The 13,638-nt window shown below is 41.8% G+C and overlaps 2 protein-coding genes across 2 annotated transcripts; both read right to left on the minus strand.

Annotated features, from left to right (window-relative positions):
* Positions 1 to 3,394: 3,394 nt before the first annotated feature.
* LOC139766703 (uncharacterized) lies at positions 3,395 to 4,208 on the minus strand. Its single transcript, XM_071695623.1, has 2 exons — positions 4,084 to 4,208; positions 3,395 to 3,962 (listed from the first exon to the last, which is right to left on the minus strand). The coding sequence occupies exons 1-2, from the start codon at positions 4,093 to 4,095 to the stop codon at positions 3,597 to 3,599; spliced, it is 378 nt and encodes a 125-aa protein (XP_071551724.1). The 5' UTR covers positions 4,096 to 4,208; the 3' UTR covers positions 3,395 to 3,596.
* A 3,298-nt stretch (positions 4,209 to 7,506) lies between these two features.
* On the minus strand, positions 7,507 to 8,301 carry LOC139766817 (uncharacterized). Its single transcript, XM_071695738.1, has 2 exons — positions 8,196 to 8,301; positions 7,507 to 8,074 (listed from the first exon to the last, which is right to left on the minus strand). Exons 1-2 carry the CDS (start codon positions 8,205 to 8,207, stop codon positions 7,709 to 7,711), a joined length of 378 nt encoding a protein of 125 aa, XP_071551839.1. The 5' UTR covers positions 8,208 to 8,301; the 3' UTR covers positions 7,507 to 7,708.
* Positions 8,302 to 13,638: the final 5,337 nt, after the last annotated feature.

The raw sequence follows: 13,638 nt of genomic DNA on the forward strand, positions 1-13,638 counted from the left end.
ATTCAAAATGCTGTACCGACGAGAGATGCCAGGTACGATATGCTGATAGTTTTAGTGGTAGTTCTTGTGAGAGTAATTAGCAAAGAGAAACAAACTGATAGCAAGATGAAGTTATTCAAGTGAAGAAGTTTACAGAAAAATACAAAAGCTTGAAGAGTCGTGAATGTGAATGAAATATTGTAGGTGGTCTTTATTATTATCGGGCAGCTGTGCCAACCGTCAACAGTTCGGTGACTCCATTTTTTTCCCCAATGATGTAATTCCATGTTGCTGGTGCGTGTACTTGGCTGCTGATTTTTGGTAGCGTTAAGGAAGTGAACAGTTTTAGATTGGACTGTCATTTTGGTCAAGGAGTTCCGTCAATTTTGTGCTGTAACAAGAAATTAACAACATAGTTTAAGCAGGGAGGTAAAGCTAGGCTAAACTTTACAGCAGATATAGGATCATCAGGACCAAACAAGGTGTGACTCAGTCTGTTAAGAGGAGGCTGGGTGAAGGGAATCTTTATGGCTCTTCATAAGGAGAAAAAATCTGATATAAGACTGAATCACCTGAGACTAGTTCGTGGATAGGGAAGATAACGATGATAAACTGGATCTCATGATGCACAAAAATAGCTAAAGTCATTAGAAAACTGAGGAATGGAATCAGAGATTATGAAAAGTGTCATCAGATGGAATTAGAGAAATTAGGGATGGGAGAAATGGACTTGACGGGGATGAAAACAAAATCAAGAAGTAATTCAGAGGGAATCTAACCAGAACGGTCGACGGAAGGTCAGAACGGGAGGTCGTCTCCGGACATAAACCAACAGAAGGAAACGTCCATAGCACAGAGACCAGAGACTGCTCAATGTAGGGGTCGAGAAACGAGCAAATTCTGAGGATGAACGACAGAAACTGACGGTATGGATTAATGCTGAAGAACAGATTGGTGAGGATGGGAGCTGCAGAGATACAAGAGATACGTCGTAAACTACTGAGTATAGAAAAAGTAGAATATAATACTTGGAACAAAGGAATCAGGAAGGTACACGGTTTGTTCGACGTAATGGTTGAAATTAGAACAGAGTGTTCAGGATTAGGTCATAGCAAAAAACGAAAAAATTATGAGAGAGAGAGAGAGAGAGAGAGAGAGAGAGAGAGAGAGAGAGAGAGAGAGAGAGAGAGAGAGAGAGAGAGAGAGAGAGATTCATCGGTAGCATTTCAGACAAGAACGTTGGTCAAGCGACAGATAGATACTCGACTGGTAGAAAACCGTATTGCGGCCAAAGAGGAATTAGTGGAATGGACGAGATACATGTTAAAAACCCACCAGAAGCTATCGAGGTGCCAGCTATGATTTGTGAGATAAGCAAAGAGAAGTGACAGATATAGTGAAGACAGAAGGAGACTACCATTAATAATTAACTCTTGATATGGAGTTTTGTTGCTGGGAGATAATCAGTGAACCAGTTGACTGGGTAATGACTCGCTTCTCTCTAACATAAACATAAAATTATATTTTTTTCATGGTGCCTTTCGCTAGTTTCAGGAATATATGCTTTCCATTGATTTATGAATATTTTTCCGCGAATTTACGCGTCATAGACAACTGACTGGTCTTTGTTCGCTGTTATACCATTGTGACTTAGATCTGGAGAGGGACCGTCTGCTACTCACGGGCAAATATGTTCCCTTTACTACCGATATTCTTCGTTAACAACGTCATCCAAGTTTACCTTGTCAGGAACACTGCGAAGGCCATTAAAAGTGAGAATCTAAACTTTTTTTATAACTGTCATGTTGACCTGCATTATGAGCAGTATGTAAAACTACATCAAAGGTGATCGCTTGTACCATTTTATCCCCCATTTATGACATTATAGACGACATTCTCATTTGGAGCTGGACCTAAGTCTGACGTGTGGCATGTTCTTGTCTCATGTAGGTCTTGGAATAGTATAAAGGTACAATGAACCAAGGAATATTAGAGCCGACACCCAGTGCTACTGGAAAGGGATTCTCCCCACTTGGGTGATGGTATGTTGGCAGGCAGCAACGCTCTGATTAAAGGTTTACATCGTTAGCGAGCACAGGAGCTGCAAGTCCTGCCAATGAACCTATGTATTGTTGTTGCCTCCGAGTGAAGTCGGCGTGGGAAGGTGTCTCGACAAGCCAGTATTTTCGGCCAGACATTTCTCTCTACCATGGTCGAGCCCCGGGAGTGTTCCACAATTCCCTGTAGAGTCAGGCCATCGCCACCCACACTAGGTCTCCCTCTGCTGGTGGTGGTAGTGGCGTCGCCTGGGCGAATCCTCCCTCGTGAGTTATATCCGCGGACTCCATCCTGTGGTTTTATGTCCTTTTTTTTATCTTTTTTGACGAACCTGTTGTACTTTACGTGGCTGTAATTCATGGCATTTCTGCTGCTGTTGTGGTATAGAGGCCGGGTATTCTGTGATGTTTATGTAAATGTGAAATCATGTTTATAGACTCGTATTTCTCTCAGACCAGTAGAGGGACTTTGAGGAGACGTAATCCGGAGAGACGAGGTTGTCTTTATGCAAAACAGGAGCATCAACAGACACAGCTGTGTCTGTGGTCTGATGTCAGCCCAGGATCGTAGCAAGACCTAATAAAAGGCGTTTACAGTTATAATCTAACGTACACGGGCACAGTATAGTTTGTTATTTTGTAACTTTATCTTTCCTTTTCCTTTATTTGTTTCACTTTTGTTTGGTATAACAGTATAACAATATAAAGTTTTTATTGTCACTAATATTGGTGTGTTATAGAGCATGGTTTGCTGATTATCATCGCTTTCGTCGAGTGGATCCGTGTAAACCTTTTCATGTATTCATGTCCCTACTCTTCACACGGCCATCAACAAGGTTACTCAGAACTGTAGAATCAGATAGCTGAAAGCTGTATATTCAAAGGCAGATATAAAGGAGATTTTCAGATTTACCGAATACCTTTTTCTATAGGTGAAACTATCATGAAGAATCAGTGTTGTACCTTATCTTGTTTGGGAATGATAAGTACTCCTCCTACAGATGTTTGAGTTGTGGTAATTCAGCCACATATTGAAATTACGTATGGCAAGTCTTCCACAAAACTAGTTGAAGGAACTGATACTTGTCTGTTACCAGCGCTTTTTGCAAGTTGAAAAAGGTTTTACCAGATCTGTAAAATGCAAGTAACCAGTATCTGGTAACCTGTCCTCTACACAGATCTCTTGTGAATGCAATATTAGTTGTCATTTGTATTTCCTGCAAACTTTTCACACTTTCTTCCACTGATAAGTGTTGTCACAGTATCCTTTCCGACAGGCTGGAACCGAAGATAAGATCTCTTTGACTAAAGGTTCAACAATGAGAGTTACAAATAGAGGATCCATTAAACGACAACCGTAGATTTTTTTGTTTTTATTTGTATTGGGATTTTCATACATGCCACAGAGGGTCCAAGGCAGGAAGGAACTGGTTGGCGACTGTGGTGAGAATCCAGCGTTGGGCTGTCACCACCTCTCCTCCCAGAACCACTCGTCTTACTCTGCTGTGTTCTTCTGGCTTTGGGTCTGACAGTTAGTTACTCTTGGGCAGCGGCTACGGTTTACGCCAGAGCGTAACCGAAGGGAGCGGGTACGGCAGCGATATTGTGCTGCACGTGGACGGGATGGGGAACTGGCACTGGCACATTGTAGGGCTGAGGTACGGCGTAGGGCTGAGGCACGGCATAAGGCTCGGGCACGTAGGAGTGGTGGATGGGAGTCACTTCCTTGGTCTCGTAGACGGGCTTGGGCACAGCAACGTCGAAGGTCTTCTCGTAGATCTTGATTTCGGGACGAACCTCAGTGACCTGGGGTGTGAAGGAGTAGTGAGCGCGGCCAAGAGCCTTGACAGGGATGCGCTGGACCACCTCTTCAGGAGCGGGCACGGGCCCGGCCATGACAGAGGCCAAGAAGAGGGGCAGCAGGACCTGGAGGAGAGACAGAAGTATAAGTATTTTCCACATATATGAGTAGTATATTTTCAACATATGCACTGCACTAGTAATCGTCAGAATGGAGAGATGATGCACAATGAAGCAGGTAACTTACAATGGCTCTCATGGTGGCTGGTGTGCGACTGTGTGACGCTCTCTTGCCCCCTTCCCTTATGTAGAGCCCAGAGACCTTGAGCCACGCCCGTGTCCTACCCAGACCACCAAACAGGTGGGAAGAAATATTAGTGTCATCTGTGAACAGTTAACTGAATATTTTCCCCATTGTTCTTAAATGCGATTGTTACAATTTCCAGTGGACAGTTCGTGTACTTACAGTGTGGCGACATGTTAATATTTCGATCCCCAGTTGCCTCGTAAGCACACACTTCCAGCCAGATGGTAATCGTATTGGGGTCTTCTTTCCCCCGCTCACTGTATCCCATCATCACTGCTTGGCATTTACTCTGAGGTTAAGTAACCACGTAACAGACGAACTTGTGAGTGTATGAAAACCACCATTAAGTTGATGCAGTTCTCATCGCTACTTCCTTGACATCATATGCCAGCAGTTTTAGCTATGAGTCCAGCTTTCCTGTCAAGTTCTTTGCATAGATCAAGAACAGCAACGGTCTAGGGAAGTAAGCCCTGTGGGTCACCAGCGGTAACCCGAACCTCTTTCAAGAAGGCTCCTATAACATACATCTTTGATTTTTGCCACTCAAGTATTTTTCTGTCAGTCGAAGAAGATTCGCAAAAGATTGCGTTTCTTAAAGCAACATCTTTTGTGATAGAATGATAACAAGATGAAGTTATTCAAATAAAGAAGTTTACAGAAAAATACAAAGGCTTAAAGAATCGTGTGAAATAGGTGGTCTTTATTATTATCGGGCAGCTGTGCCAACCTTCAACAGTTCGGTGACTCCATTTTTTTCCCCAATGATGTAATTCCATGTTGCTGGTGCGTGTACTTGGCTGCTGATTTTTGGTAGCGTTAAGGAAGTGAACAGTTTTAGATTGAACTGTCATTTTGGTCAAGGAGTTCCGTCAGTTTTGTGCTGTAACAAGAAATTAACAACATAGTTTAAGCAGGGAGGTAAAGCTAGGCTAAACTTTATAGCAGATATAGGATCATCAGGACCAAACAAGGTGTGACTCAGTCTGTTAAGAGGAGGCTGGGTGAAGGGATATTTTATGGTTCTTCATAAGGAGAAAAATCTGATATAAGACTGAATCACCTGAGACTAGTACGTGGATAGGGAAGATAACGATGATAAACTGGATCTCATGATGCACAAAAATAGCTAAAGTCATTAGAAAACTGAGGAATGGAATCAGAGATTATGAAAAGTGTCATCAGATGGAATTAGAGAAATTAGGGATGGGAGAAATGGACTTGACGGGGATGAAAACATAATCAAGAAGTAATTCAGAGGGAATCTAACCAGAACGGTCGACGGAAGGTCAGAACGGGAGGTCGTCTCCGGACATAAACCAACAGAAGGAAACGTCCATAGCACAGAGACCAGAGACTGCTCAATGTAGGGGTCGAGAAACGAGCAAATTCTGAGGATGAACGACAGAAACTGACGGTATGGATTAATGCTGAAGAACAGATTGGTGAGGATGGGAGCTGCAGAGATACAAGAGATACGTCGTAAACTACTGAGTATAGAAAAAGTAGAATATAATACTTGGAACAAAGGAATCAGGAAGGTACACGGTTTGTTCGACGTAATGGTTGAAATTAGAACAGAGTGTTCAGGATTAGGTCATAGCAAAAATCGAAAAAATTATGAGAGAGAGAGAGAGAGAGAGAGAGAGAGAGAGAGAGAGAGAGAGAGAGAGAGAGAGAGAGAGAGAGAGAGAGAGAGAGATTCATCGGTAGCATTTCAGACAAGAACGTTGGTCAAGCGACAGATAGATACTCGACTGGTAGAAAACCGTATTGCGGCCAAAGAGGAATTAGTGGAATGGACGAAATACATGTTAAAAACCCACCAGAAGCTATCGAGGTGCCAGCTACGATTTGTGAGATAAGCAAAGAGAAGTGACAGATATAGTGAAGACAAGGAGACTACCATTAATAATCACCTCTTAATATGGAGTTTTGTTGCCGAGATATAATCAATGAATCAGTTAACTGGGTAATGACTGGCTTCTCTCTAACATATGTTGGCAGCCAGCAACGTTCTGATTAAAGGTTTACATCGTTAGCGAGCACAGGAGCTGCAAGTCCTGCCAATGAACCTATGTGTTGTTGTTGCCTCCGAGTGAAGTCGGCGTGGGAAGGTGTCTCGACAAGCCAGTATTTTCGGCCAGACATTTCTCTCTACCATGGTCGACCTCCGGGAGTGTTTTACAATTTCCTGTAGAGTCAGGCCATCGCCACCCACAGGAGGTCTCCCTCTGCTGGTGGTGGTACTGGCGTCGCCTGGGCGAATCCTCCCTCGTGAGTTATATCCGCGGACTCCATCCTGTGGTTTTATGTCCTTTTTTTATCTTTTTTGACGAACCTGTTGTACTTTACGTGGCTGTAATTCACGGAATTTCTGCTGCTGTTGTGGTATAGAGGCCGGGTATTCTGTGATGTTTATGTAAATGTGAAATTATGTTTATAGACTCGTATTTCTCTCAGACCAGTAGAGGGACTTTGAGGAGACGTAATCCGGAGAGACGAGGTTGTCTTGATGCAAAACAGGAGCATCAACAGACACAGCTGTGTCTGTGGTCTGATGTCAGCCCAGGATCGTAGCAAGACCTAATAAGGGGCGTTTACAGTTATAATCTAACGTACAGGGCACAGTATAGTTTGTTATTTTGTAACTTTATCTTTCCTTTTCCTTTATTTGTTTCACTTTTGTTTGGTATAACAGAATAACAATATAAAGTTTTTATTGTCACTAATATTGGTGTGTTATAGAGCATGGTTTGCTGATTATCATCGCTTTCGTCGAGTGGATCCGTGTAAACCTTTTCATGTATTCATGTCCCTACTCTTCACACGGCCATCAACAAGGTTACTCAGAACTGTAGAATCAGATAGCTGAAAGCTGTATATTTAGAGACCGATATGAATGAGATCATCAGATTTACCGAATACCTTTTTCTATAGGTGAAACTATCATGAAGAATCAGTGTTGTACCTTATCTTGTTTGGGAATGATAAGTACTCCTCCTACAGATGTTTGAGTTGTGGTGATTCAGCCACATATTGAAATTACGTAGGGCAAGTCTTCCACAAAACTAGTTGAAGGAACTGATACTTGTCTGTTACCAGAGCTTTTTGCAAGTTGAAAAAGGTTTTACCAGATCTGTAAAATGCAAGTAACCAGTATCTGGTAACCTGTCCTCTACACAGATCTCTTGTGAATGCAATATTAGTTGTCATTTGTATTTCCTGCAAACTTTTCACACTTTCTTCCACTGATAAGTGTTGTCACAGTATCCTTTCCGACAGGCTGGAACCGAAGATAAGATCTCTTTGACTAAAGGTTCAACAATGAGAGTTACAAATAGAGGATCCATTAAACGACAACCGTAGATTTTTTTGTTTTTATTTGTATTGGGATTTTCATACATGCCACAGAGGGTCCAAGGCAGGAAGGAACTGGTTGGCGACTGTGGTGAGAATCCAGCGTTGGGCTGTCACCACCTCTCCTCCCAGAACCACTCGTCTTACTCTGCTGTGTTCTTCTGGCTTTGGGTCTGACAGTTAGTTACTCTTGGGCAGCGGCTACGGTTTACGCCAGAGCGTAACCGAAGGGAGCGGGTACGGCAGCGATATTGTGCTGCACGTGGACGGGATGGGGAACTGGCACTGGCACATTGTAGGGCTGAGGTACGGCGTAGGGCTGAGGCACGGCATAAGGCTCGGGCACGTAGGAGTGGTGGATGGGAGTCACTTCCTTGGTCTCGTAGACGGGCTTGGGCACAGCAACGTCGAAGGTCTTCTCGTAGATCTTAATTTCGGGACGAACCTCAGTGACCTGGGGAGTGAAGGAGTAGTGAGCGCGGCCAAGAGCCTTGACGGGGATGCGCTGGACCACCTCTTCAGGAGCGGGCACGGGCCCGGCCATGACAGAGGCCAAGAAGAGGGGCAGCAGGACCTGGAGGAGAGACAGAAGTATAAGTATTTTCCACATATATGAGTAGTATATTTTCAACACATGCACTGCACTAGTAATCGTCAGAATGGAGAGATGATGCACAATGAAGCAGGTAACTTACAATGGCTCTCATGGTGGCTGGTGTGCGACTGTGTGACGCTCTCTTGCCCCCTTCCCTTATGTAGAGCCCAGAGACCTTGAGCCACGCCCGTGTCCTACCCAGACCACCAAACAGGTGGGAGGAAATATTAGTGTGATCTGTGAACAGTTAACTGAATATCTTCCCCATTGTTCTTAAATGTGATTGTTACAATTTCCAGTGGACAGTTCGTGTACTTATAGTGTGGCGACATGTTAATATTTCGATCCCCAGTTGCCTCGTAAGCACACACTTCCAGCCAGATGGTAATCGTACTGGTGTCTTTTTTCCCCCGCTCACTGTATCCCATCTTCACTACTTGACATTTACTCTAAGAGGTTAAGTAACCACGTAACAGACGAACTTGTGAGTTTATGAAGACGACCATTAAGTTGATGCAGTTCTCATCGCTACTTCCTTGACATCATATGCCAGCAGTTTTAGCTATGAGTCCAGCTTTCCTGCCAAGTTCTTTGCATAGATCAAGAACAGCAACGGTCTAGGGAAGTAAGCCCTGTGGGTCACCAGGAGTAACCCGAACCTCTTTCAAGAAGGCTCCTATAACATACATCTTTGCTTTTTTCCACTCAAGTATTTTTCTGTCAGTCGAAGAAGATTCGCAAAAGATTGCGTTTCTTAAAGCAACATCTTTTGTGATAAAATGTCAAACGCGTTGTAGCAGCAGGAGAATACACAATACAGCCTTGATTCTTTTCTGTCTAATACGGACCTCAATCCCTCATGGACTTGTGAGTTATGATATATAACCTTTCCCTTAGTCCTTGTTGTCTCTCACATGGTAATTGCTCTCTGCAAGTTGTCTTTCATTTGCTCATTGGTTATCTTTTGCAGTATTTTACAACCGTAACTCGTCAGAGAGAACCGGTCTGTAGTACATCGCAATTCATCAATTTTCTTTCCTTAAATAAGGCTTCTCCCACTCCCTGGTAATATCCCTTCCTGTGCTAAAATTCTGAACGACACTGTATGCGAACTGTCAGACTTATCTGCACACTGCTGAGTATATGTGGAAAACTTATCTCAGGTCCATGAACTTTATATGGGTTAAAGCTTTAATCGCTCAGCATAATCCTTTTATAGCAGTTTCACTGCTTCCCAAGACTTCCCCCCCTGCTCCATTTCACTGGTGCTTTCCACAGTGAAAAGACATTTAAACGTGTCTTTCATCTTCCTTCATATCTTTACATCCTTTATATTAAAGTTCCCATCTGATTCCCTTCACTTCATTTGCTTTACTTTGACTGAATTCGCTGAAAAGTTTTGGATTATCTCCTTTTATCTCCTGCCTTATTCATAATATTCTTTTCAAAGTTTCACCGCCTCTTTCATAATTTGTAACAACAACCATTCCTTGCTCGTGGCCTCTGGTTACTCACACACTGCACCTCGTGAAGAACTGTTCACCTGCAACACCGTCCCGATGGTTCAGGTACTTGAAGGCAGTTATCAGGTCCACCTTCTCTCTCCTTGGTGGAGAGTTTTAGGGTCCTCAGCTTTACATTGTAGCTCGGTTCTCTTAGTTTATGTAATACCGTCTTGGTTGTTCTACTCTGTCCTTTCTCAGTCAAGATTCACGCATTCACGGGCCGCCCATGGCCGAGCGCATAGGTTCGAATCCTGGTTGCGGCAGTCGGTCCAAAGTCAATCCAGCTCTTCATCCATCCCTAGGGGTTAGTCGATGAACTGGGTACCTGGCTCAAGCTAGAGTATACATAATATATATATATATATATATATATATATATATATATATATATATATATATATATATATATATATATATATATATATATATATATATATATATATATATGGATAAAGGCGGCAAGTGTGGGTGTGTACATGTGCATGTATGTATATGTGCATGTGTGGGCGTTTATGTATATACATGTGTATGTACGTGAGTTGGGCCATTCCTCGTCTGTTTCCTTCCGCTACCTCGCTGACACGGGATTAAGTATAATAAATAAATATAATCATATATATATATATATATATATATATATATATATATATATATATATATATATATATATATATATATATATGTATATATATATGTATATATATATATATATATATATATATATATATATATATATATATATATATATATATATATGTATATATATATGTATATATATATGTATATATATATGTATATATATATATATATATATATATATATATATATATATATATATATATATATATATATATATCAACTCTATCATATGCCTTCTCCAGATCCATAAATGCTACATACAAATCCATTTGCTTTTCTAAGTATTTCTCACATACATTCTTCAAAGCAAACACCTGATCCACACATCCTCTACCACTTCTGAAACCACACTGCTCTTCCCCAATCTGATGCTCTGTACATGCCTTCACCCTCTCAATCAATACCCTCCCATATAATTTACTAGGAATACTCAACAAACTTATACCTCTGTAATTTGAGCACTCACTCTTATCCCCTTTGCCTTTGTACAGTGGCACTATGCACGCATTCCGCCAATCCTCAGGCACCTCACCATGAGTCATACATACATTAAATAACCTTACCAACCACTCAACAATACAGTCACCCCCTTTTTTAATAAATTCCACTGCAATACCATCCAAACCTGCTGCCTTGCCGGCTTTCATCTTCCGCAAAGCTTTTACTACCTCTTCTCTGTTTACCAACTCATTTTCCCTAACCCTCGCACTTTGCACACCACCTCGACCAAAACACCCTATATCTGCCACTATATCATCAAACACATTCAACAAACCTTCAAAATACTCACTCCATCTTCTCACATCACCACTACTTGTTATCACCTCCCCATTTGCGCCCTTCACTGAAGTTCCCATTTGCTCCCTTGTCTTACGCACTTTATTTACCTCCTTCCAGAACATCTTTTTATTCTCCCTAAAATTTACTGATAGTCTCTCACCCCAACTCTCATTTGCCCTTTTTTTCACCTCTTGCACCTTTCTCTTGACCTCCTGTCTCTTGATAGAGATGCTCTGTGGAAGGTATTAAGAATATATGGTGTGGGAGGCAAGTTGTTAGAAGCAGTGGAAAGTTTTTATCGAGGATGTAAGGCATGTGTACGTGTAGGAAGAGAGGAAAGTGATTGGTTCTCAGTGAATGTAGGTTTGCGGCAGGGGTGTGTGATGTCTCCATGGTTGTTTAATTTGTTTATGGATGGGGTTGTTAGGGAGGTGAATGCAAGAGTTTTGGAAAGAGGGGCAAGTATGAAGTCTGTTGGGGATGAGAGAGCTTGGGAAGTGAGTCAGTTGTTGTTCGCTGATGATACAGCGCTGGTGGCTGATTCATGTGAGAAACTGCAGAAGCTGGTGACTGAGTTTGGTAAAGTGTGTGAAAGAAGAAAGTTAAGAGTAAATGTGAATAAGAGCAAGGTTATTAGGTACAGTATGGTTGAGGGTCAATTCAATTGGGAGGTGAGTTTGAATGGAGAAAAACTGGAGGAAGTGAAGTGTTTTAGATATCTGGGAGTGGATCTGTCAGCGGATGGAACCATGGAAGCGGAAGTGGATCATAGGGTGGGGGAGGGGGCGAAAATTCTGGGAGCCTTGAAGAATGTGTGGAAGTCGAGAACATTATCTCGGAAAGCAAAAATGGGTATGTTTGAAGGAATAGTGGTTCCAACAATGTTGTATGGTTGCGAGGCGTGGACTATGGATAGAGTTGTGCGCAGGAGGATGGATGTGCTGGAAATGAGATGTTTGAGGACAATGTGTGGTGTGAGGTGGTTTGATCGAGTAAGTAACGTAAGGGTAAGAGAGATGTGTGGAAATAAAAAGAGCGTGGTTGAGAGAGCAGAAGAGGGTGTTTTGAAATGGTTTGGTCACATGGAGAGAATGAGTGAGGAAAGATTGACCAAGAGGATATATGTGTCGGAGGCGGAGGGAACGAGGATAAGAGGGAGACCAAATTGGAGGTGGAAAGATGGAGTGAAAAAGATTTTGTGTGATCGGGGCCTAAACATGCAGGAGGGTGAAAGGAGGGCAAAGAATAGAGTGAATTGGAGCGATGTGGTATACCGGGGTTGACGTGCTGTCAGTGGATTGAATCAAGGCATGTGTATGGGGGTGGGTTGGGCCATTTCTTTCGTCTGTTTCCTTGCGCTACCTCGCAAACGCGGGAGACAGCGACAAAGCAAAAAAAAAAAAAATATATATATATATATATATATATATATATATATATATATATATATATATATATGTTAGGCAGACTGGTAAGGATCTTTCTGTTAGACTTAAGCAACATTAATGTAGTATAAGAACAGGACAAGAATCAAATGCCTTGTTTAATCACGTTAGAAACTACGATCATTGTGTTGACTGGAGTAATGCCATCTCAGTTATTAACTCGTAACTCCAGTGCCACGAGAAATATCATTGACTGTTCTATTATCAAATACACAAAAGATTATAACCTTGATATTAGTGACGGTCTATACAAATTGGATAGCTTTATTGTTGATGAAATTTGTAAGCAATTCCCCTTCTTATCCACATAATAAGTTTATGATGCGCTCGTTGTCTGTCTTGGACAATCACTTGTTTACCAAATGGCGTCCTATCTACGTCTCTTCGTTGTATATCAGCTGACTTATATTTCTTTCTTGTATTTCCCCTGATGACGTGATTATTACACGAAAGTGCACTTGGGAACTTATCGTGTTTCATTTTCCCGTGGATTCATAGGTATATATATATATATATATATATATATATATATATATATATATATATATATATATATATATATATATATATATAGCGTTAATGATATGGCCTTGATTAGGGCCTTAGCTGCCCGTGTCTTACTGAACATTTCCTTACCGTATACTTGACGGCAGCTGCAGTATCTGCCAGTAGACAATTCATCTCTCGCATTGCTCCTGATGTACACATCTGGCGACAGATTAAGCACAATGTTGAACCCTTGGTCAGTATCACACATAGAGTCCTACAGGTTAAGTCCCACCTGAGTAGTAGAAGCACCGAGACCTTTTTTCACTGAGTCTAATCCTTATCACTTTAGTCTTTTCTGGATCAAATCTCATCCTACATTAATTAGAACTCCTTCAGAGTTCGTCCAGGTTCCCTTGCTGTAAGCTGATACAATCGTCGTCACTCCTCAGTATTTACAGGAGCTCATGACCTAAACATCATCTGCAAACACTAAGGTAAACGTCCGGTCCGGCAGGTGTGTGATTGTATATTCTCGCGTAAATATTTGTAAGTGTATTTGTTAATTTGTTTGCTAAAATGTATATGGCAGCGTCTGGGCATGTGTGTGTGTGTGTGTGTGTGTGTGTGTGTGTGTGTGTGTGTGCATCAGATTGAGTCATGTGTATTCGAGTTAGTCCCGCCACAT

Source organism: Panulirus ornatus, chromosome 58, assembly GCF_036320965.1.
Source record: "Panulirus ornatus isolate Po-2019 chromosome 58, ASM3632096v1, whole genome shotgun sequence".
In the NCBI taxonomy this organism is placed as follows: domain Eukaryota; kingdom Metazoa; phylum Arthropoda; class Malacostraca; order Decapoda; family Palinuridae; genus Panulirus; species Panulirus ornatus.